Raw genomic sequence first — 25691 nt, forward strand, 5'->3', positions numbered from 1 at the left:
TATTTTTTAAAAAGTATAAATTCCAATACGAAACCTTGATTTTGCCATTTTATATAAGGGACACTATTTTACTATGCCACTGTATTTAATGGGACGTGAGCATCCACAGATTTTGGTATCCACGGGGGATCTGGGATCAAATATTCATACTCTTTGATCTAAAACACACTGCAAAATACAGTGGTTCCTCCACATTTGCTGGAGTTAGGGGTGAAGGACCCTTTGAATATGGAAAAACTGCAAATAAAGTCCCCAGAATTCCCTGTCATTGAGCCAGGGCAGTTAAAGCTGTCTCAAACTGGATTATTTCTGCAGCGTGTTTTAGACCTTGAGCACTATGCCATTCGTCTTTCTCAGCAACTGGTTTCACTTTAAAGTACTTTGCCAATGGACAAAGTGTGGAGGACTTGTTAATCTGATTACAATAATGTGTTGTTGTCATAATGTTTCACTATTGAGCACACACTCTTTCCCCTTGTGCCAGAAAATTCACTGGAAACAAGTGGAGAGGTTTAAGCAATGAAGAACTTTAACAATTCTATTGAAGGAGGATGCTATGACAGTGTGAAGAAAGATGGGTGCAATTTAAAACATCTCTTCCCAGGACTGCCAGACTAATAATAAAATACTCCTCAGAAAGCAAACTAGCCACTCCAAAAAAAAAAATTAAGTTTTCAATTAAGAATGTACCAAGGACTACCTGGATCAGCAATTCTCAACCTGTGCCCATGGACAGGTTGAGGCCATGAAGACTTGAAGGCTGCCTCCAGCATGCCTCCTACCCATAGTCAACTGAAGAGCACATGTAGGGGAAATACCAGTCACAAAACCCAAAAGATTCGTAAGAGGATCAGAACAAATTATGGGGTTACAAATGAATGGAAAGATGCAATATCACCCCTTCACTCTCAAGTAGTTTCAGTTATCCGAAAAACTTAATAGCACTGCAGATACTGTAAGTCAAGCTATGAACTTGAGCCTTGGTCAGCAAAAGAACAACAAAACATTAGCCTCTTATACACTACATTATTATTATTATTATTATTAACCTTTATTTATGAAGCGCTGTAAATTTACACAGCGCTGTACATACAATCTTTTTAATTGAATACATTTGCTTGGGAACAAATCCTAAACACAGAATATATTAATTTCAGATCTAAATACAGAATCATAAAGTTAGAAGGAATCATAAGGGGCATCTAGTACAAATTCCTACGATGCAAGCTCGCCATAATTCAAAAACAAAAGCACTCAAAAATAAATTGACCAACTACTGCTAAAGCAATGAAGTAGCTGCTTGAAATTTTGGGGATCTGGGGGCTTTGGCATATTGGTGGTGTCTCTGCATCCTCTGCAGTTACACACATCTACTCTATTTAGTGGGTAAAAATAACAAAGAAAGAAATCCCAAGGCACTCAGTGTACTATATTACAACTAGAATTAGATTACAACCAGAACTGCATTACAACTAGATTTAAAAAAACAAACAAAAATAAACAAACAAAACCCCACCCAAATAAGAGTAATGTAAATACCCTGGCACAGAATAAATAGAGGCTGAGGCTCTGCTGCTTTAACTTTCTTGGGATACTGTGCTTCTACTCTCTAATCCAACTGATCTCTTGGATATCCATTTCTAGTCTGAGGAAAAGCTTAATACATTAGTGTTCTGAGAAGTGCATTTGGTTCCTTGAGTTGTTCAGGACCTGGCGAGAGAGGTGGAAAAACCTTATTAGGCAGTTTGTGGATCTGTTTGGATTTTCCTCAGGTCCTGACCTCTCTTTCAACACCATGCAGGTGATTTGGGTCCTTTGTTGCCTTGTTCAGTCCCCTTTCCTTTTGACATAACTGAATTCTGGACTCTTCCCTCAGAGCTGGTGCCATGGAAAAATGAAGAAGGCAAGAGGGTAAAATTATCTTTTAAAAAGACTAGCAGACTGGCTTCTAAGGAATTCCAGATGGACCCATACACTTTTAAGTAAGGCTGGTTTGGGAAACAGGACAGCTCTTCTTGCTGGAGATGCAAACATCTGTTAGGATATGGCCCACTGCTTCCAGAAGGCATCATCCCAAGGAGGAGAATACCCTCAGTGATATCCAGAAAAACATACAAATATATTTTCAACCAGAATATGAAATGTAAACAATTCAAAGGGAGCAGTAACTGCATTAAGATATTTACGTTGGAATCCCATACACACCTCTAGGTTGTAGCAACCTAGCAACCTTACGGCAGAAGAATGAAACTTAACCCTCAATTAAATGGGTAAAAGACATGCATTTTATAAACAGGTCAGGCTTAGCATTACCAATCTGTTCACTAAATTTGATGAATATCCCATACATGTGTGAATAAAGACAGATGAAAAAGCAAGATAGGAAAAGCACTTTCTCTCTCTCTCTCTCTCTCTCGCTAAAGAAAAGAAATGAGTTTTACCTTTTCAATATTGTAATATAAAGATTTCAATGTGGTAAACAAGGGTGGACAGCCTTTACTGAAGTTAATCCTCAAGAATTTATCCATTAATTCTCTAAATTTTTCACCTAGAAAGAAAAATTATATAGTCATTTTTGATGTGTCAGGTTTTAGGTTCACAAATAACGTGCAAAACTTGAAAGACGGGGGGGGGGGGGAATGACCTTCTTCTTACTGGTTCCAAAAATCATGCTTTGAGATAAAAACTTGCAACTTGTATTTCTCTAGAAAAATTTGCTTAATTTGCACAATTTATACACAATTCAGTTTGGCATTTCATTAAACTGCCAGGGTACAGAATTCAATGCCTTGATACTGTAGAATACTTGGGAGTCAAATCAACATCTCGAAGGGGTTCAGTCATTCTTAACCATTTTGGGGGTCAAAGATCCCTTTGAAAATCTGATGAAAACCATTAACCCACCTCCCAGAAAAAAGTACATAAACACATGTACACATAATTTTGTATACATTTCATTTTACTGCACTGGAAAATATCTCCTTCACACAGAGTAGTCTAGAATGAAAAAAAAAATCCAATAGAAAAGATTACATTTTCCAGAACAAGAAGGAAGTTAATGGGAAAACATCATGTTGGTGTTTTTTGCATCCAGTTTATGGATTCCTGTTAAGAACTTCTCTATACAATGTCAGTTACAAGAGACTTAATAAATACTGATATCTAAACCATTCATTATAACCTATGGCTACAATTATGTTTGATAGTATTGTTCATGTGCGAATACTATGATTATACATAACACTTCTAAGTGTCCTAAATCATACACAAGATTATAATAAATTCTTTTGTTACTGATGCCTGCATAAACTGACCAGCTTCTGATATAAAATGAATCTGATTTGCTGTCTTGAATGTAGATTAGCTCATTTCAACCTATAGTATGTTCCAAAAACTAATTGATTCCATCATCCTGCATATACTATCTGTTGTATATTGAGATGATGTTATATGGCTTTTTGTGGGTTTTTTTGGGCTATATGGCCATGTTCTAGATGATTTTCTTCCTGACGTTTCGCCAGCATCTGTGGCTGGCATCTTCAGAGAGAGGACATGGCCACATAGCCCAAAAAAACCCACAAAAAACCATGGATGCTGGCCATGAAAGCCTTCGACTTCACATGTTCACCATGAGAATGGGAACAGGACTATGTGTTTCAAAATATTACTCTTTATCCATTATGATACTTTTTGTAGTGTGGGGACTTCTGGAAATACTCAACGCGAATGAAAGCAACCTTTCAGACAAATCAAAAGTAGTACATTAGTAATGTATTATGTTTTTACATATAACATGAAACAATGTATTTTTTTTTATAAAAATTCCTTTTTAATTGTTGTTCTGAAAAACTATTTCAATCCTAGTACAGTCATATGTTGTACCCTTCTCTAGGACAAAAGTGAGTCTAGAAAGTCTGTTAAGAGATTCCACTGAAAACTGTTATAAAGAATACCTAGCAATAAATAATAATGTAAAATAGTGGTATTCTGTAGACAGCATTTCGCAAATGTTTCTGGATACCAATCAACTGAATAAGTCATAGTCTTTAAAAACTGAAGTGTGATTCTCTAACTACCAGGAACATGGCTGCCAAGCAAAAATATGCTGCAGAAAATGCTTGACGAAACATTGTCTTTTCAATGCATTTCTTCTGCCTAAATTGTAAGGATCATATACTCTGAATGGCACAAGTCTTTAGAGTTAATCCCCTAGCAACCATGGTTTCCTTGGCGAATGCCAAAGCTCCAGGACCATGGTGTTGAACCTGTAGTGTGAGTGGTCTCTCTGGCACACAACACCACCTCTAATGGCACATGGCTGAGGATGAAACTCTGGCACAGTAGAGAGGGAGGCCCGAGAACACAGCTCCTTTTTATGTGTATGTGTGGAAGCAGTGAGCTCTGGGTAATGTAGTCAGTGGTAGCATTCCCATTTTGCAATCTTCTCTGGGTAATGTAGTCAGTGGAGAACGCATTGCGAAACGGGAGGGAGGATAGCTACCACTGACATTACCCAGAGAGCACCACTTGCACACACACACACACACACACACACACACACACACACACACACGGAGCTGTAAGGTGAAAGTATCATTGGATTTTCTTGGTAAGTTTCCTCAGGTTTGCTATTGCTAGCCTGAGGCTGAGAGAGTGTGCCTTGGGTGTGTGTGTGTCTGTGTGTGCCTTCAAGTCATTCCTGGCGACCCTAAGGTGAAACTATTATGGGGTTTTCTTGGCAAGTTTTGTCAGAGGGGGCTTGCTCTTGGTAGCCTGAGGCTGAGAGAGCGTGTCTTGGGTTTTTCCCCCTGGAAGTTCTGCCCCTGAAGTCCCACTCCCAGAAGTCACGCCGGCACCAGGTAACACCCGGTGCAGGAATGCCACTGAGTTTGGGCACTTGGTCTCTAAAAGGTTTGCCACCACTACACCATCCATCCCCTCACCCTCACCCCCGGATTCTCCTCAGGGAATCAGGGGCAATGCATACGGCAGTCCTTGAGTTTAGGAGACCTGCAGGGCCTTTGGAGGAAAATCTGTTGAAATACCTGGAGAGTTCGTGATTTGCATCTGAGGCGAGCAGGTAGACCTGAAGGTGGACAAAGTGTGCCTGCAGCTGGCTGCAAATGTGTAAGCCCAGACTGCATTCCCTTATGATTCTGTGGGATGGATGAAGAAGTCTGCTTGCCTATTCAGGATTCCCTGAATGTCTTGGGCTGAGATTCAGAGACCATTCCTCTCTGCCCAGGACAAGAGAAGGTGAGCCTCTCTACGAAGTAAGTAAGAGTAGGACTCTCTCTGCTTCAGAATGAAAGAGATTTTGATGTTGGAGATTATAGGAAGCAGTGTCTTGGATTTTATCTGCCACAAGAAAATCAAGTCTCAGGTATACAGTAACTACTTTCTGTATTATCCTCCAAATGCACACACTATCTGCAACATCTTCCAAAATACAGAGCCTTTTCAAGTGAATGACTGAATTTACTGCCTTCTCCATTTACTAGAGGGCCAATTTAGGTGAACTGGATCCAAAACCAGGTTTTCTTTGTTTCAGAGTTGGCACAGACAATATAGCTCATGTATCTTGTTTTGCCTCTTCTACAGGGAACTATGAAAAAACTGATCTTAATTCCATGGCGTTTATTTTGTCTTTATGTATCTTTTTCTCTCATATAACAGGGCAAATGGGCAACAGCAACTTCTGGAAAAAAACACTGGTGTCACCTATTAAATTAAGCTCTAATGTGTTGCCTTGATTTCTAAGGGCCTCAACCGACAGGCCAAAATAAAGCTGCTTCAGGTCACTCTGGAGGTATGCTGTTTAAATGATACACATCTTAAGAGACCAAAAGCTGCGCCAAAACTGCACTCCAGTCCTTAGGGCATACTTTCAAAGTGACCTAAAGCAGCTTTATTTTGGCCTGTCTGTTTAAGCCCTACCTTTTCTTTATATGTTTTAGTGTGATAATTCTATATTCAGCTATCCTTGCATTTGGTATAAATATAAACTGATGTAATTTTCTCCTTTTCTGATTTTTGGTTTGAGTTTTATTTTATCTTTGTTCTGCAGTTTTATACAGTGTATTATCTGAAAAGTCATTATGTTTGATGCAAATAAAAAGATTTGCATTTTTGTAAATGTATAGTACAACCCCCCTGCCCAATCCGTGCTTGCAATGATCTAACAAGCTGGACTCATGTATGCTGTAGTGGGCCCTTATCATCCAGTTGATGGCCCCCAGCTGGGATCATAAACTGGTCAGCAATCAGGCTGCCTATGACTGGATCCAAGTCTGAAGTTATGTCAAAACCTACATAGACAGTTATAACCTCTTTCAACTCAAGACTGGTCTATGTGATTACTGCTCTCTGCTCAGTCAGCCAGGGATTGCATGCACAATGTAGAATTTCAGTACCTCCGAATATACTATTCAGCTTCACATCTCTGTCAAAATACAATATTTTAGTAAAGGAACACAGAAGATGCATTAACAATGGAGTTTTCCATACAGCTTTAGTATTTTTTAAAATGTGCAATGTTACCTGTGACAAAGTTTAAAGGTAATCTTCTAGGTGAAACCGCTCTTGGATGTTGCTTGCTTATTTCTTCATATATGTCTAGCCTTTCTTCTAAGGAGTCTATTGATGAATAATAATAATAAGATGCAGTCTTCATATAAAGTAGGAAGTGTGATAAACAAATGTGATAAATACAGATAACAATATGGAAAACTTCTCTAGAAGGGATTTTATCTGTCTCCTTCTCACAGCATGAACCTTATCATGTACAGTATCTCAAATAGCAGCTTGTACAAGGTACAGGCAAAAGGAAAGAGTCCACCCCAGGAGCACCTAAATGAAGCACCAACCCTTTCTACTCTGTCCACCATGGCTCCAGTTCTGATCTTTTTTGGATGCCTGTGTTGGAAAAACAGAAACAGTTATACTTGCCAGAACTTTGTAAGTTCTTTGGCATTGTTTTCTTACCTTCATCCTATATACCCTTTGTTAAGTGCCTCTAAGTTTTACCCTCGACTTATCCATGGTCAGATCAAAATCCGTAATTTTGGTACCAAAACCTGCCCTCAAAGTATACATGAGGTCGACTTTTAGTCAAGTATATACGGTAGGCTAGGTCTTTCTTGCACTAGCTACGGTAGTTGTTCAACTACTGCTTGTGCAACTACAAACAATATAGTCTGCTCTCTTTTTAATATGTAATTCTTTAAAAGTAAACTTAAAACAAAAACAATCCGGGTATAATGTTCTCTTTCATACACTGGAACTAATCTTGATGTTATCTTCAAGAACAACAAAAACTGAAATAGTTTAAAAGCTGTAAATTTTTATTTTAGTGAGGGCAATGGTTCTTAAGCTATCTAATGTGAGAGACTCTCCTCCGCATGTGGCCAGTACCAACATCAGATATGTGTCCATTGACTACAACTGTTTCTTTCCTGGAAACTTTCTGTGGACCAGAAGCCAATAGCTCATTCTCTGGCATTATTAGTCCATCGACCAAGACTTTCAGTAGTACTGATTTAGGGAAGGAGTATTTAACTTTATTTTAGAATCTTTCCTATCAAACAAACCTCAATAACTAACCAATGTTTAAGATCTATGGTTTTAAATTTTAAGGAGAAGAACATTGGACATTATGTTGAATTATAAAATCCAAATAAATTTTCTTTCCCACCAATGAAAGTTACAAATTCTAAACTTAAAGTTCAACAAACAAACAAGTGCAGATTAATAATTGTACCACTTACGTGGCTGCAGAGCTTTTTCAAGGCCTTCATAGTAATGCCAGTTTTCTGCATTTCGATCAATAAGTTCTTTATATACTTCAGAAGCTTCTTTGAGTCTTCCCAACTTCAACAACATTTCTCCTAAAGCAAGAATTAGAATAATATACCAACCGTAGTTACAAGAAAAAGCCTATCGCTGGATGTTCAACTATTAGATTTTGGAAGGTGAAAAAGATCAGTTCTTATGTATGGCCACTATGTAGAAGCTGTCAGGAATGCTATGTGCTAGTAACTATATGTAAAAACTGTTAAAATATAAAATACATTTCCACATCAGCTTCCATCAGAAATAATTAATGCTGATATACAGGCAGTATAGGTCATCAGGGTGATCAGTGTAACCCATACACTTTACATGTGTCCTGTCCTGTGGGACACAACATGCAAGCATGTGGCTTCATGTGAGATTTATAGCATACTCATTGACTTTAAATTTGCTGGTAGATCTCAAAGTAGTTTGTACCAGTAAACAACATCAATGGCTGTTCTTTAGCATGTAACTTTTCACTATCTTGAACAACTTCAATATATTGTATGAACTCTTTATTGTTTTACTGAAAAGTGGAGAAAGTGCACCCCACTCCAACACAGTTTCCAAAAATTGACTCCCAAATGACTCCAATCATCCTTTAAGGGAAGTCTGCCATGTTTTTGGCCTCCCTGACTTCTAGGTCACTTCCTGATGTTAAAAATAGGGCTTTCATGTCTTAAAATGATAGAATGGCAGTAATAAGCCATCATGGCAATGTTTAGGATTCAAATGTGAATATAACATTTCAGTTTAGAATAGCAAATCAGCAATATGAAAATTCATTAAAGATAATATGCCTTCTCTCTTACAAATACAGTGGGCCTTTCCCTTACGTGGGGGATCTGTTCTGGACCCTCCCGCAGAAGGAAAATCCCACGCATGCTGAAGCCCCATTAAAAATAATGGGGCTCATGCCCACAGTGTGGCACACACGCCACGAGTGCACACCCCATTACTTCTTTCAGGGGCAAGTCATGGTTTTTTTCAGCGTGGCTTTTAGCATATACTGAAAGCCGCATATATCACGCCCATGTATGACGCAGGCGCACTGTAGTAACATTTGAACTGTAGAACTTTATGGTTCTTTCTTGTTGCCAGGTTTGCTTCAAGTACAGGAAACAGGACCAAGAAAGACATGCACATGATGTTTAACTTGTGCTATACTCAACTCGCTTCACTATATAACTTTTGAAACTTTTAAAGATTTTTTTGTTTGACCATCAAAACAAAGAAGCTCTGTATCTGAGATGTTCTACCCTTTAAATCAGGTTTTCACTGTGTATCTGTGCCATGATATGGCTAAGACATACTGTATATACTCATGTATAAGTCTTGAAATTTTAGTCAAAAAATTGACCCCCAAAACTGGAGTCGACTTATCCACTGGTCAATATTAGTACTGTACTTTAACTCTTATTTTAAAAAAGGAACCATGCACTAGTGAAAGGCAAATCTGTCCTGGAAGCACTGCCCCTCCTTTATTCTCTCATCCGTCCAGCTTTTAGGATAAGTACAAACAGTGATGCCTTCTGGAATTTTGTTAAGTTCTTTGGCATTGTTTTCCTTTGCTTCATCCTTTAGATCCTTTGCCCCTAAATTTTACCCTCGACTTATCCACAGGTCATAGCAAAATCCATAATTTTGGCCCCAAAATTTGCTCTCAGCTTATACATGAGGTCGACTTATAGTTGCATATATATGGTACTTCACAATCAAAATTGCTTACATATATTTACTGTGGTACAAAAACATATTATAAAATCTTTCAGTAATGGGGGAGGTTGAAGCTTTTCTTTGGGTCCTTAGCCATTTGTTTATTTACGGTAGTCATATAACCAGTTATGTCCTATCCTTCTGACACATGACTTAGTTAAAGAACAACAATTAAAACCAATCGAAAAGTACAATAAACTTCTGAAACAACCACGTACTAATTAAAAGGGACAGATGGATCAGATAAAACAATTAAATGAAACTTTAGGGAAAAAAATCTATCCATCTTATAAAATATACTTCTCTGTTAAAAAAGACACCCTCACATACAGCTTGAAGAGGGTGCCAATCTACTCTCCTGAGAAGGGCTTTTTTCTTGTCTTCATTAACCATATCTCCATTATAGTGGAGACATACAAAAGGGCCATTCCATCACATCTTGGGATGTGGGCAGACAGATACAGGAAAAGACAATCCCTAAGATATCCTGGACCTAAATCCATTTAGGACTTTAAATGTCATCATTGGTACTTTGAATTATGCTTGGAAACAAACTGGGGGCTGGTTTTGACCTCTGGTTTATGCAACTGTTAAGACAGTAAGGCTCTTGTCTCCTGATTTTTATGCTTCATATGGGACAACAGTTTTATTTTATGCACTTTATATATATTATAATAATCCTCTACCAGCCATTTTGACACAATAGCCAATTGATAAAGATCAGACTAACACTGTCAATTTAAAACAGAAAGAGTACTGAAGAAGAAACAAAGGTTTATAGATTAACTTAAATATGGCCTAGCTAAGAGCTAGGAGGCACACATCAAACTTTACTTGAGCAAAGAAGTCTTTAAGTGGCCTTAAACAATCCATTATTCCTTCAGACTCACCCCAATATTTGAAAATGGGAACAACAGCACCAGACTGAGGTTAGGATTTCTGAAACAGCATAGCCAGTATATATGTAGCCATAATGGATTTGGTCTGTAAGACTACACATCTTCTAAGAACAAAACGTTTAAGCCAACTATGGTGGCTTTCTGCTCACCTGTTAACACAATAGCAGGGGAACATCACCTGAATCAATAGCTCACTGCAGTGATGGGATGGTAAATCACCATATCAAGGCAAGATAAAAACTGTGATGGGTATAACAGGATACATTTTAATCTGGATCACATTTACTCTTTAAGCTGTTTTTAAACAAATGTTCATTCATTTAATATGCATTTGCATTACACCCACAAATTATATTACAAATGATGGGAAAAGGACAAACTTAGGCTAACATTAATTTCAAGGGTGTACTCTATATAATGAGAAGCATTGGGTATAAAATAATGATTTAAGCATGACAAAAGAAACAAATTACCTTTAATTTCATCTATCATGAGTTTATCACATATTTGTCTCTCGTACATTTCTACATGTTCCAAAGATTCTTGAAAAAGATCTGCCTCTCTCATCACTTGATTCTGGTACAGTATTAACTCACTATATTCATAGTCAATTTTATTAGGCGGAATCTGGAAAATAACAGAATAATTAACATTTCAAATATTGAGAAAAGTCATAACTACAGAGTAACTAGAGAGACTATGGGCCTGTACAGACAGGCCAAAATAAAGCTGCTTCGGGTCACTTTGGAAGTGTGCTGTTTAAATGATACATGCATCCTAGGCCAGAAGCTGCACCAAAGCCATGCTCCAGTCCTAAGGACTGGAGCGCAGTTTTGGCACAGCTTCTGGCCTACTTAAGATGCGTGTGTCATTTAAACAGGATATCTTCAAAATGACCCAAAGCAGCTATATTTTGGCCTGTCTGTACAGGCCCAATAGATACTTTAATTTAAAGCTTGAATATAAAAACAGTCATTTAGCCAAGATCCTTGCTTTGAAAAACAGCAGTAACTTTCTTCAGTTACCGTATATACTCGTGTATAAGTCAACCTCATGTATAAGTTGAGGTCAACTTTTGAGACCAGAAATGGGGATTTTTATATGACCTGTGGATAAGTTGAGGGTCAGACTTAAGGGGGCAGCACAGCTGAGGAGAGGCTCCGGGACCATCAGCATCTCTCTAGTCAGCCTCCCTTCTCAGGAGGAGGGAGGCCGGCTGGAGAGAAGACTGTGAGGGGCGTACGCATGCCCTTCCCAGTCTTCTCTCTAGCCGGCTTCCCTTCTCAGGAGGACTATAGATATGCATTGCCATAGAAACCTTATTTTCATCTGTATGAATGTTTTGAAAATTATTTGTAATCATGGGCATTTAATACACCACGGTCTCTGATACAAAGTTAGGTTAATCTTTTCGCTAAAATGAAAAATATTAACCGACCTAACTCTGGATGCGTGGAATTTGATATTGGCTGCATAATCAATATTGTAGGATCAATAAAAAAACATACCATGGAATATATTAGAGTCTTCATTTATGGATTAATTGTCAATTTTTTAGATCTTTCTGATTTATTCTTTTGGACATTTTGTATGTGTTGTCAAAACTGTTTTGTCATTTCAATTACATGTGAGACAAGTGTGTCCAAATATCATTAAAAGGCTGCAATCAACCATTTTTCTTTGGCTTATACATAAGGAATTTATATTTGCTATTGTCAACAGTATGCCTGGTTTTTTTTTTTTTTTCATTTGGAGGGGGGGATGGTCCCCCATCTGACCATCCTGAAAGTTACAGCTTTCATTTTTAACTTCTAGCTCCAGTGAGTATAAAAAACCAAAGCAACTGCCTTGAATATTTTTTCTTTTTCCATCTATGACTATACAACAGTGTTAGTTTGCAATCAAAGTATATTTTCTAGGATGAAGGCCTGCTAAACTCTGCGGGCCTTATTTCAAACAAATATAAATAGGACTGCCCTGTAAATTATGCAAAATGTGAAAATGAATACAAAGCTACCCCATCAGAATAACTATACAATTTTCAGAACACAAAAGAATGAACTTGCTCCCCCTTACCTGTTGAGTTTTTCTAAATTCTTCCAGCAGTTTTAAGGCCATATCATAATCTTTCAACAAATGATATGCAATTGCATATCCAATCCATGAAGCCCTCTGAGTGGGCCGCAGCTGGAGTAACTGATATCTGGTCTCCTTTAAAGAGATAATATAACAAAAGCATCAAACATTACCAGAAAAGCAAAACCAAGTCAGAAAAGTTCAACTGGGCTTCCTGAAAGACCACCTGCAGCAGAACACCTGACCTTATCCATGTTTACTAGCAAGAAAATTTGATTTGCTACTACAACTGCCCAAAAAGTACACATATTAATCAGCAGACCCAGGTATTAAAACAGCTCCCTATTTTTAGTCAGGATTACTGTGCTACACATTATTCTTTTATTCCCTATAATTCTGCATAAATCTGTTGTAATTTTTCAATGGAGTGGTAATATTATTAGTTGCCTTGAACATACTAGTTTTAAAACTTTATTAGGCTATGAGGATTATAAGATAATGCTGACATGTCCATTTACCCATCCAATCATAAGGACTCAAGTCTACATCTCAGCTCCTGTACAAATTCACTGTTGCTTTACCACTTGAAGTTCCACACATAAACTAAAGTAGCTTTAATTTCTTTTTTTCTTTTCTGTTGTTATTAAAAGAAGTTACTTACTCTGTATCCTTCTAGGTCCCTCATTTGGATCTGTAATAGTGAGAGATCTCTCAAGATTTGTAGATTGTCTTTATCTAATTTGAGAGCATTTCGATAACACTTTATAGCTTCATCATATTTTTTATCAGAGCGTTGCAAGAGTCCATAAACATGCCAACCTAACAGAGTTAAGGAAATAAACCATATCCACTGTTTTCTGACATATGTAGCACTGAAAAGATTAATCAGTATAATTTATCCATCATGGCTTGAGGGAATGAACAGATGAATAAATAAATACTTCCTCTATTATCATGTTAGTCATGAGAGTGATCCAAAGCACCATTTTACTACAAGATTGTATTTAATGGGACTTGAACATCTACAGATTTTGGTGTCCACTGAGGGTCCTGGAACCAAACCCCAGTGGATACCAAGGACCCACTGTAATATATTCAGTGTTAACAGCTCTAAATATTTATATTTCATCATAAAAGCCTACAACCACAAATGTATGCCTATTATGGAAAACAAGTATTTGTTGCAACTGTTTTGTAGCAAATCATATGCAAACAACACACAAGACATTCCTACCCCGATTCATGGCCAGTTTGGGGGGGGGGGGAACTGGTTTTTTACAAATATTTTCAAACTGTGAATGACTGAATCCACAGATGCAGAATATCTAATTTGGAGGGCCAGCTGTATGTTAATGTATGTGTCTTTGCCACAGTACAGCTAAATGGAACTAGATACTGTATATACTCATGTATAAGTCTAGAAATATCGATTTAAAAATTGAACCAAAAATGTGAGTCGACTTATCCATGTGTCAATGTAAGTACTGTACTTAAACTCTAATTTAAAAAAGAAACCATCCCCTGGTGAAAGGCAAGTGTATAACCTGTCATGGAAGCACTGACCTCCCTCTGCTCTCTCATCCATCTAGCCTTTAGTGTGAACACAAACAGTTACGCCTTCTGGAATATTGTAGCTTGTTTAGCATTGTTTTCCTTTGCTTCATCTGTAAGATGAATTGCCCCTACGTTTTCTCCTTGACTTATCCACAGGTCATATCAAAATCCATTATTTTGGACCAAAACCTGCTCTCGCCTTATATACATGAATTTGACTTACAGCGGCGTATCTATGGTAATATCAAAAAACAGCTAGCTAACATTAAATCTGAAAGTTTTACCAGACATTACAGGTATTAATATATCTAAAATTGGTACATAATATTGGAGAAATAACATGATTCCAGGAAATAAGTGTATTATGCCTTGGTTAGGAAAATTAATGGATTTGGCAAAATTAGATAAACCAACTAATTTTGGGGCAAAACAGACAGCCCCTTTGTGGCAGCTTAGAAGCGTGTCATTTAGACAACACATGCCCCCAATCTGGCAGGAAGCCGCCATGAAACCACTCACAGTGGGCAGCTTAGTGGTGTTCTGGCGGCAAGATGTTTATACAATGCACGCCGCCAGAGCACCACAAAGCTGCAGCACTGGAAAAGCCACCTTTTTGCTGGCTCAAAAACAAGCGACTTTCTGCCGCCTCTTTTTGGGCCAGCAAAAATCCAGATTGGGGCTGTGGCGTGTGGTTGCCGCAGTCTTGATCTCGTGATCAAACTCTTGCATGCTTTCTAATGCTTTTATATTGTTTTCAATCTGTTAATATGACAATACTGTGTTTTAAAATTGTATTGTTTTTAGCTTATTTTTCGTGAGCCGTCATGTATCCTAATCCAGGAGAAAGGTGGCATATAAATAAATGAAATACAATATATAAAATTCTCACTGTCACTGGGTCACATCCTCCCCCATTACTCCTCTTCCAGTGGATTTGTATCAGTTTCTCTGTGTTGTATGTGTAAGAGAGTTTCACTACTTGGTTTACATTCACACTCTCATAGAAAATCCACCAAGACTGGATCTGCACTGCAGAAATAATCCTGTCTAACATCACTTTAACTGCCATGGCTCAATGCTATGACATTCTGATAATTGTAGTTTATTGTGGCACCAGAACTGTCTTGACAGTGAAGACTAAATGTCTCACAAACCTTCAGTTCCCAGAATTCTATAGCATTGAGCTATGGCAGTTAAAGTGGGGTCAAACTGCATGACACTAAACTGCAGTGCGGGTGGATACAGTGAACCTTTAGTATCCACTGGGGTTTGGTTCTATAATTTAGATATTTTGGAATTTTGTCAATCTGTGGGTAGTTGAATATGTGGATAAAGAATCCATGGATACAGAAAGCTGACTGTATTTCAAACGTAGGTTCTTCTGACCATAGTAAATAGTTACCCTCTTTCTAACCATAACTTCATGGTGAAGGAAAAGACAAGTCTAGAATGACTGAACACTAGTGAATGCCACCATAAATCCTTTATCAATTTCTTTGGCCTGTTACAGACAGGCCAAAATAAAGCTGCTTCAAGTCACTTTGGAGGTATGGTATTTTAATGATGCATAAGTCCTAAGAGTCCAAAAGCCACACTAAAGCTGCACTCCAGTCCTTAGGACTGGAGCGTGGCTTTGGTGCGGCTTTTGGACTCTTAGAACGCATGCATCATTGAAATACCATACCTCCAAAGTGACTCAAAGCAGCTTTATTTTACCTCCAAATGTTATAAAACATTTTTATAAAACAAAATTGCTGAGTTTCTTTCTTTCAGGCATAATCACTTCTTTATGAGTCCCAGTGTGATTGGTTATGTTTCTGTTTCAATTACGTCTACACTGACAGAAAATATTCTGCAAACCTACAGGAATGACCTATATGTAATCACACTTTAATCATCCAATTTACATTATATTTTAGTAGAATATACTTCAGTAATCAACAACCTATCAACCAGCCATTACTTCATTTGTTTTATTTTAAATACAACAATTCATTTTTAAAAATCAAATGTAGTGTAGTGCATTCTACTACATGAAGTATTCACATAATTAAATATATTTCAGTTTCTGACAAGGTGTTTGCTTAAAATGATCAGCAAAACAGGTCTGCAGGTAGATACTGTACCTACTGCCTATTTAGATATCTAGTTTTACAGCTAGAACTATAATGTCCTGCATTTTAGAATTCACTAGTCTTGTTAGATTACGTGCAACTACCTTACACTTTTAAATGTTACACAGTGAAGATCCACTTGTACACTGAGAACAATTTTTAATCTTTAAAGCAATATTTAAGTATTACAAAAAATGAATTTGGTACTATTTGAAAGGATACACACATGACTTTTGACATCATTACGTAGCCCTTTACGAACAAATTCATATGCTTCTTCTTTTTTTCCTAAACAATTTAAGGTCAGTCCTTTCATAGCCAATGTCTCTGTAAGAAAAAAATAATAACTTATACACAAACCATTTATGTGTCAATAATAAGGAAATGCTTAATACTGGTTTCATTGCTTCATAATAGTTGCATTGCTCTAACCAAAGCATCCAGAGGGGGGGGGCAGGGTTTCCAATGTACACAAGTATTTTCATCCTCCCACCCACTTCATGCTGCAGATGATGTATATTTTTAATGCTATAAAAAAGTGAAGAAATGTTATTTATGGATGCTGGATCAGATCAAAGCACTATCAAGTCAAACATTCTGGTCACACAATGGCCTATTGGTTGCCTATGAGAAGTCCATCAGCAAGACATGAGTGCAACTGCAGCCTCTTTGTGCTTCCCAGCAACTGATATACAAAGAGGTACTGTCTATGATACTGGAGATGATATGTAGCCAAGCTAATTAGTAGCCACGAGATCCCATTACTGTATTAAAAAAATATAGAATCATAGCGTTGGAAAAGACACCAAGGGCCATCCAGTCCAACACCATTCTGCCATGCAGGAACTCACAATCAAAGCATCACTGACAGATGCTTTGTTTAAAGACCTCTACCCAGCCTCTGTTTAATAACCTCCAAAGAAGAAGACTCTACCACTCTCTGAAGGAGTGTGTTCCACTGTTGAACAACTCTTACTGTTTACATGGAATCTCTTTTCCTGTATTTTGAATCCACTGCTCTGTGTCCTTGTCTCTAGAGCAGCAGAAAACAAGATTGCTCCATCCTCAATGTGTCGCCCCTTCAAATACAGGGCTATCATATCATCTCTTCTCTAGACTAAACATACTCAGCTCCTTAAGTCTCTCCTCATAAGGCATGGTTTCCAGATCCTTTGCAATTTTGGTCTGTGACCCATTATACATCACTTTAAACATATTTATTATTAATCTTGTTTGCAATTTTATTGCCTATTCTCCCATTATGTAGAGATCCCTTTTGGAGCACTCTACAATCCACTTTTGTTGTCATCGTCCTAAATAAGTCAGCATCATCAGTAAGCAAGGGCAGTTCACTAGTCATACCTAATACCAGACAGTTCTGTTGGTCTGTGCCTTCAAGGCATTTCCAATTTATGGTGATCCTAAGGCTAACCTATCATGTTGTCTATAAATGTGTTAAAAACGCTAGACACAGTACAGATCCCAGAGACACCCTATGGTTCTTCACTCCACTGGGAGCATGAAAACTTACTCCTCATAGAATCATAGAATGATAGAGTTGGAAGAGACTGCTCCTCTCTGCTTCCTGTTCCTAAACTACTTTCAATTTATAAGAGGATTTCTCCTCATGTTCTATGATTCCTAGGTCCACTCATGAGTCTTTAGTGTGAGATTTTATCAAAACAATTAGAAGCCCAAGTAGACTGTGTCTAAGATTAAAAACTACCACAAAATGGAGTGAGGGTTTTGTTTGTGGTTTTTTGAATGGAAGAGCATTCCAACAAACAAGTAGAAAGGAACAATCATGTCAAAAATATACAAATGCACAGGCACAAAAATCTCTGCAAGAAAAAAAACACACCAATGATCAGATGAATGTTTAGGTTTTAGCTCAGTTCAAAGTGAAATAGTCCATCCAACCAAATCATTCTGCTGTATATGTACATCAAGCCAGGGCTGAGTATTTTAAGGTTTAATTCAACAGGGTCATCTTATTTAAATTAGTACTATAAAAGCTGATACTTTTTTGCTGGTATTCTCTAATATTTAAGGTGGTAACTAGTCCATGATTCAAAATGATTTAAAACAAACATTGAAGTTTGAATGCCCAGTGCATTAAAAAAGTGAAGAAATTAAAAAAAATGTGCTTACCTCCATGTTCAGCAAATTTTGGATTGGAGAGGATCATCTTACAGAATTTGAGTCCATTTTTGTATTGTTTCTGTTCATAACATTTCTAGGAAAAATAACAAGTTTGCATTATGTATTTGCATCCAATGACATGTCAAAACTGATTAGTAAGTAAGGTAATTCTTAGGGCCAAACTATAAAATAAATTGGAAGGAAGCCTTGGGAGAGAAAAACACACCAAGAGGAAGAAAGTTGGGAGTATGGACATGGGGTACTTAACCTTTCTGTGCGCGTTATTTTGTTTGCTAAGTACTGTCATCCAACTGCTTTTTGCCCAAATGCACATTTATACTGGGGTGGAGACAGATTAATGCTTCTATCCAAAGACATCCTGCCTGTTATCTTGACAATTTCTCTTCTTGGACCATTCTGTAAGAAACCATTTTAACCTGGGAGTACCAAAGAAGAACTGAGAAACACAGCCTATTCTGTCACCTTAGCTAAGAACAATCACAATTTGTCTTCTCTTCCAGAAACAGCTTTTAATTGTCTTTTTTTAAATGATAAATGATTTAATACATTAGTCTTTCAAATTGTTATTGTTACTGTGTGCTGCCCTGAGATCTTCAGATATAGGATGGAATAAAATTATTTTTAATTAATACATAAAAAACATGATTTGCTAAGCATGGTAGCTAATGGCTTATGGCCCAGTCCACAAACCAAGAGTGGCCCATAGATCACCACACTGAGTAGCACTGATCTAGAAAACCTTGAGTGATTTATTAATGAAATTGTAAAATGGTAACTCAGGGGCTATGCAGACCGGCCCCTTTTCAGCCAGATCAGGGCCATGGCAAACGCACACCGCAGCCCCGATCTGACCTTTCCAGGGCGCGAAAAGGAGCCGCAAAAAGCAGTTGTGTTTTGTGCCCTGGAAAGGGTGCAATAGCCACTGCTATACAGCGCTTCTTCGGCGCTGCATCATCTGGACGCAGTGTTGGAGAAGTACCATGACACTGCACGCCGTGTGGAGTAGTGCGTGGCAACATGGCGCCCTGGAGGTGTGGATCATGTGGATGTGACACCCCGCCTCCACCTCCCAGCCAGCAGTTCAGGCCAATCTGTACAGGGCCTCAGAAACCTATTTTTCTCCCTGTCTGAAAATATTGAATGTAAAAATCACCAAAATTAGTTTGATATTGGAGAACTTAAAATTATTATTATAGTCATGATTCATTTAATCAAGCAGAGATGATTACAGGTATGTTCATAGATTATAGATAGTATACATGATCCTCCTGTCAATAAAAATGGTTTCAGAGACTCTGTTTTCAGGAAAAGAAATATGCCTTATAAAAGCCAACAACAATAAAACTGTTAAGGATACAAAATGAAAATTTTAAAATACTGAATATTAAAAAAGGTATTTCTAACTGTGGTTAAGAATAATTCTAATCAAAATATAACTACCATAACTGAAAGAAGGGGTTTCTTGTAGAACTACCTGAAACTGTCTGCAAGATACTGATTCTCTAGCCTACTCCCATACTCTGTTCCAATCTGTAATGCATGTTGTCATCCCTATCATTGGCAAATAACCATATTCACAGAAATACACAAACTTGCATGCATACATGTATAATGATAATACTTGGAATGCATTTCAATCTTGGTTGGAATAGGATTGAGGATCACAATGTCTCAGGTCTCTTAAAGGCTGGTATAGGTTGAGTCTCCCTTACTCAAAATGCTTGGGACTAGAAATGTTTCAGATTTCCAAGTTTTTCAGACTTCGGAATATTTGCATAATGAGATATCTTGGCAATGGGATCCATATCTAAATATGAATTTCATTTATATTTCTTATATACTTTATACACATAGCCTGAGCATAATTATATACACAATTTTTAAAATATTTTGTGCATGAAGCAAAGTTTGCATAAATGGAACTATCAGAAAGCAAAGATGTCACTATCTCAGCCACCCATCTGGACAATTTTGGATTTTGGGACGTTTTGCTTTTTGGAATTTAAAAAAATATATTTTCAACCCTGGATGGTTGAATCTATAGCTAAAGAATCCCTGGATATCTAGGGCTGAGTGTATATTTATTTAACCTACATGCCTATTAGTGGCTTAAATACTCTAAAAGCACAAGATCCTGCCTGATCTTAGAAGTTAAGGGGAGCCAGCTCTGATTAATACTTGGATGGGAAACCACCAATGAATATCAGGTACTGTAGGCTATATTTCAGGGGAAGAACCTAGTAAAACTACCTCTAAGTATTCCTTGCATAAGAAAATCCTATGAAATTCATGGGGTCACCATAAGGTGACAGGCAACTTGAAGGCACATACATACACACACAGACATATGCACACAGAGAGAGAGATAAGTTGATGGCAACCAAAATAAAGACACCAGAGTTTACAATATTGAAATATTATAGATCCTTTTATTATATTGTAATGAACAAAGTAATCTTATGTGAAGTCGAAGGCTTCATGGCCGGCATCCATAGTTTTTTGTGGATTTTTCGGGCTATGAACATGGCCACATAGCCCGAAAAACCCACAAAAAACTAAAGTAATCTTACAATACCATGTTCTGTGTCGTCATCAGAAGCTAGTCCTTTGTTAACAGCTTAGCCATAGGTGACTTACACAAGCTAATGTGTCCTTCTCTTGTTTTTATATAACTGAAAAGTTGGTCAAAGTCATTTCTGTATTTCATTGTGAAACCAACTCTGTATGATTTTTGCCATCTAAGCACAATCAGAGTACATTTTTAGATTAGAGTTGTAGAACTGTTAATAGCTACACGTTCCTGTTATGGATATAACTAAACTGACAGTAACAGCAGCAGAAACGATTTCAACATCTTGAATGGGAGGAAAAAGGTTTACCATTAGTAACCTCTATTATGACCAACATATTTGTTTCCATTCTGTCTCTATTTATATAGTAAACAAACATTGCTTCTACTCTTTCTTGCTTACAATGTGATTATGGTATACTTCTTAGCAAGTCACTCTAACGCTCTCTGCTCTCCATACTAAAAATAAAATACTAATTTTAGAACAGCCAAGTGTTTGATTTTCTAGAAGGCAGAAAGTTCACAGCGACAGTTGCTACTTTTGCCATGTTCCTTACCTAACATTGTGAAGTGTTCAGACAAAAGTGTCATATATCTTTAGTTTAAATATCCATAATTACGAACATTATAGTAATAACTTCTATTTCATTATAAAATGCATGAGCATTCCTCATAAATTAGTAACTATAAATGGATTATTTTCTCATTTGTCTCCACTACAATCAAGCTGAGCAGACATGGATAGCCCCCTTCTTTTTTGCAATTTCTTCTTATGAATATTTCTTCTTTTTATTTTTCCAGATGTGAGGTGAAGTTTATAGGATTGTACTGATAACATCACCCCAAAATGGATATCTTGAGCCTGAAGTAGGCCTGACAAGTGCCATTTTAATCTTCTTTTGAAAACCTCTAGTACAGTAGTAAGAGCCAAATTCAAGAAAGGGCCACAACCTTCTCACTATATGGCAAGATAGGCAGTGCCTCTGCTTCCTTTCATGGAGGTATGTCAATGTCCTGGGTTGACACAAGGCAGGATTTGTGATAAGGGTCACAAGCAACAGAATAGTCTTTTTACTATTGACACAAGTGCACAACTCTGACTCAGAGGCATTTATAGGAATTAAGCCTCACAATATTAGTTGCTCTAGCATAGAACAACAAGAGAAACACACACACTCCCAAGAGCCCACAGCTCTGCTACACAATGTATTTCATAGCCACTTGGCTAGACATAGTCACAAAATTTCAGGATAAAAGAAATCTGGCTGCATTCCCAGAACGTTCAGGACATTACTTACTATATTAAACATCCGCTGGGAATGTCATACTTTGATGATCAGAAAGTCTGTATCATTGATACTGCACAAAAACATATAAAAGTGAAAAACCCTGCAGATCAAGTTTACTTTTACATATCTAGCACGCATATTTACATAGGTGGTTTATACTGCTCCAATAATAATTAGTTTTAGTTTAAGGCAATTCACGACTTCCCTCAGTTTCTCTTCTACTGTTACAATTTCATGACCCAGAAGACTGTAGTTAAAAGCTGCGCTGGAAGAATTTTTATTCTAAATTGTCTACAAATATTTCAAACAAACTTCAAATTGCGACTGTCTGAAGTAGAAGATTCAGAAAAATATTTTTATAGTTGTCAAAATCAAATTTGCAAGTCGTAGTAAATATGACACCTATCAGATTCGAGTCGATAGAACGTTTGGCTTGTACCTGAGGAAAGTACAGCTCTTTCAGCCTTACTTCTCCTTTACAACAGGAATCTTGCTAAGGGGAACTCCATTAACTGCAAAGCACCTTGCATACCATAAGGGCAAAACATGACCCAGTATTAGATTTTTCCACAAAGTCCCCTAATTTGAGAAAAGAATTGCTTCATATCCATAGGGGTTCTGTTCTGGGACCCCCCCCCCCCCCAATACACACAGAGATAAAAAAAAACCCACAAGACATCAAGTCCCACAGTTTCCAATAGTGGCACGCACGCAAGCATCCACTCTGCCATGCGCTTACCCTTAGCAGGAATGTTACTTGCCATGCACAGATGCTTAAATCCACAGGTGGAAAGCCTGCAGTTGGGGAGGGCAGACTATAAATTAGCATCATTATGAACAGATATTAAGCCTGAAGTCTCACTAGAAGTGAAGAAGACTAAACCAAGTCTGTCATACCGTGGATATCGACATGATATGCATCCATGAAAAAGATAATGTTTGGTAAAATGGAAGGTAGTAGAGAAAGAGGGAGATTGAACTAAAAGTGGCCTATTCAATCTAGGAAGCCATGGCCTAGTTTGCAACAACTGCACAAGGCAGTTCCTGACTGTCAACTTGACAGCGCATAACAACAACAAATCTCATCACTAGGAATGTTTTACAAGTGCATTAATACTGTGACTTACTCAAATGGCTTCACAAATATTCTCACATGAATACTTACAACAATTTTGTATGGTGCGAGTGGGCAAAGCATGGTTTGCAGAAGCAGTTGGATTGCTAGTTCTGACCGCCCTAACCAGCACACCCAATGGACAATCTCTGCTAAGGTATGACGGCATGATCCCCACATATTTAACAAACTGAGTAAAAGCTAGACAATAGAATGCATTTCTGAATCTTTTATTTTATTCTGTAGCATGGAGGCTGCAATTATAATTCATAATATCAGTATATTCCACACTATACACTTTTATTACAGTCCTGTATAGACTAACACAAGGGCAATGGCAAATTGATCTTTTTCAATATGCTGTTTTTAGTGAATTAGTTTGGAATAAAAGTGTTGTTGTCACTTTTTTTAAAAAAATGTGATGCTGTGAGATAGCGGCTCACCAATTCCCCTGCACACATTTGAAACAAGCTCTAAAACCAATTTCAGGGGGTGCAGAAAGATTCAGGGGGAGTTGGAAGAAGTGCTGGCCCTGCATTTAATCCTATGCATGATTAATTGGAATCTCCATCAGGTTCAAATGAGCTTGCTTCTGGGTAGTGACTTCAACCTGGAATGGGAAGAGAGTGGAGAGCTATAGGACAATAATTCCTAAATTATTGTTGAACTCAGTTGAAACCCTGGTCCCTGCTGATCTTGGGGAGGAAAAGACCACTCATACATATCAATTCTACCTGCTGATATGACCTCTTGTTTAAATACACTCGTCCCTCAGTATTTGCGGGGGATCTGTTCCGGACGCCCTTCCTGCGGATACCAAAATTTGTGAATACTCAAATCTCATTTTCCCCAATGGCGGCCCACCATTGGGAACAATGGGACTCCTCCCTCCCTCCCTTTCCTTCCATATCTCCTTCTTCCCCCCAGCACCAGGACCGCCGGGGCCTGTAATCCACATCGGCCACATGGGGATTTGCTTTCCCATCAGCACTTGGGGCTTGATGTGCACAGTGCACACGCCCTGCCCCTGTCCGCTGCAGCCAATGGGTACATGATACATCAAATGGCTGTGGTAGAAGGAATGAGATGTGCACATGCCGGGCCCTGTGCACTGCTGGGAATGCAAGTCCCCATGCAGCCGGCGTGGAGTACAGGCCCTGGCGCCAGGGAGGGGAAGGAGGTAAGGAGGGGAGAGACAGAGGGAGGACTTGCTATCCGCGAATGATCAAAACTGAGAATGGCAAGTCCGCGGATACTGAGGAACAAGTGTAGCAGTCTGACTTGATATCCTTGACAAGACTTAGAATCATAGAAGCATAGAATAATGGAAGAGACCGCAAGGGTCATCCAGTCCAAGCCCCCGCCATGCAGGAAATCCAAATCAAAGCATCCCTGACAGATGGCCATCCAGCTTCTGCTTAAAGACCTCCAAGGAGGGAGATTCCACTACACTTTGAGGGAGTGTGTTCAGAGTGTACTGGAATCTCCCTCCTTGGAGGTCTTTAAGCAGAGGCTGGATAGCCATCTGTCAGGGATGCTTTGATTGGCTGGTAAATGATAACATTTAGCTGGTAGGTGACTGATCACCAGCCAGTTTTTGCCTCGCATCCTAGCATTATTCTTTATATGTTTCACATGCAAATGGATATACACACAGAAACTTCTAATATGTACATCAAATCTATTGCAAGCAACAATAGTGTACATTCAGCGACATGAGTGAAACAAGGAGGCAGTTTTGTACTATTCAGAATGGGCAAATCTTATGAGCCTCTCACAGTAAAGTAATAGAAAATTTAAGTATAGGTACACCTCAGTTAACCAAGTAGGTGTGTTCCTGGGCATTACCTCCTTAACAGAACATTTGGTACCAGAGGCAGAAATAATATGGAAAGAATAAGGATAGGTCCCTATACCACAAAAAAGAGCAGTTCAACATGGTTCAGCAAACCTTTTATTCAAAACTAATAATATGCACATGTGAAAGGAAACCACCAGATCAGGTAAGCCTTGCATAAGTAAAGAGAGCATTCTGAACCTTGTAGAGAACACTAAGAAGAAGACTAAGAATGGAAAGGGCAGTTATGAAAGAACTGGACAAGATACTGAAGAGCAAAGACACACAACTGAGCAATGAAGTCGGCCATTGTATTCCCAATTACAATGTACGAATGTGAGAGCTGGACAGTGAAAGAAGCAGACAGAAAGAAAATCAACTCATTTGAAATGTGGTGCTGGAGAAGAGTACTTAGGATCCCATGGACAGCCAAGCAGACAAACAGATAGGTTCTTCAACGGATCAGACTAGGGCTCTCCTTGGAAGCAAAGATGATCAAGTTGATTCTACTGATTCTACACACTAAC

General features: G+C 38.1%; 1 protein-coding gene across 2 annotated transcripts in view; it reads right to left on the reverse strand.

Annotated features, from left to right (window-relative positions):
- NAA16 (N-alpha-acetyltransferase 16, NatA auxiliary subunit) overlaps window positions 1-25691 on the reverse strand; it is a 49373-nt gene that overhangs the window by 19265 nt on the left and 4417 nt on the right. The window contains exons 1-9 of one of the 2 annotated variants that reach the window (XM_089511049.1): window positions 22223-22249; window positions 18344-18428; window positions 16415-16519; window positions 13186-13343; window positions 12525-12659; window positions 10922-11075; window positions 7767-7886; window positions 6541-6636; window positions 2442-2548 (exon numbers count right to left, since the gene is read on the reverse strand). In XM_089511049.1, coding sequence (XP_089367175.1) covers window positions 2442-2548; window positions 6541-6636; window positions 7767-7886; window positions 10922-11075; window positions 12525-12659; window positions 13186-13343; window positions 16415-16519; window positions 18344-18428; window positions 22223-22234 — 972 coding nt within the window. In that variant the 5' untranslated portion in view covers window positions 22235-22249. Of the gene's footprint in view, window positions 1-2441; window positions 2549-6540; window positions 6637-7766; window positions 7887-10921; window positions 11076-12524; window positions 12660-13185; window positions 13344-16414; window positions 16520-18343; window positions 18429-22222; window positions 22250-25691 lie in introns of those variants that run through there. The other variant, XM_089511048.1, reaches the window with a different exon arrangement.

The sequence above is a fragment of the Sceloporus occidentalis genome, unplaced genomic scaffold, assembly GCF_023333645.1.
Source record: "Sceloporus occidentalis isolate IW3139 unplaced genomic scaffold, rSceOcc1.0.p SCAF_2, whole genome shotgun sequence".
Lineage (NCBI taxonomy): Eukaryota > Metazoa > Chordata > Lepidosauria > Squamata > Phrynosomatidae > Sceloporus > Sceloporus occidentalis.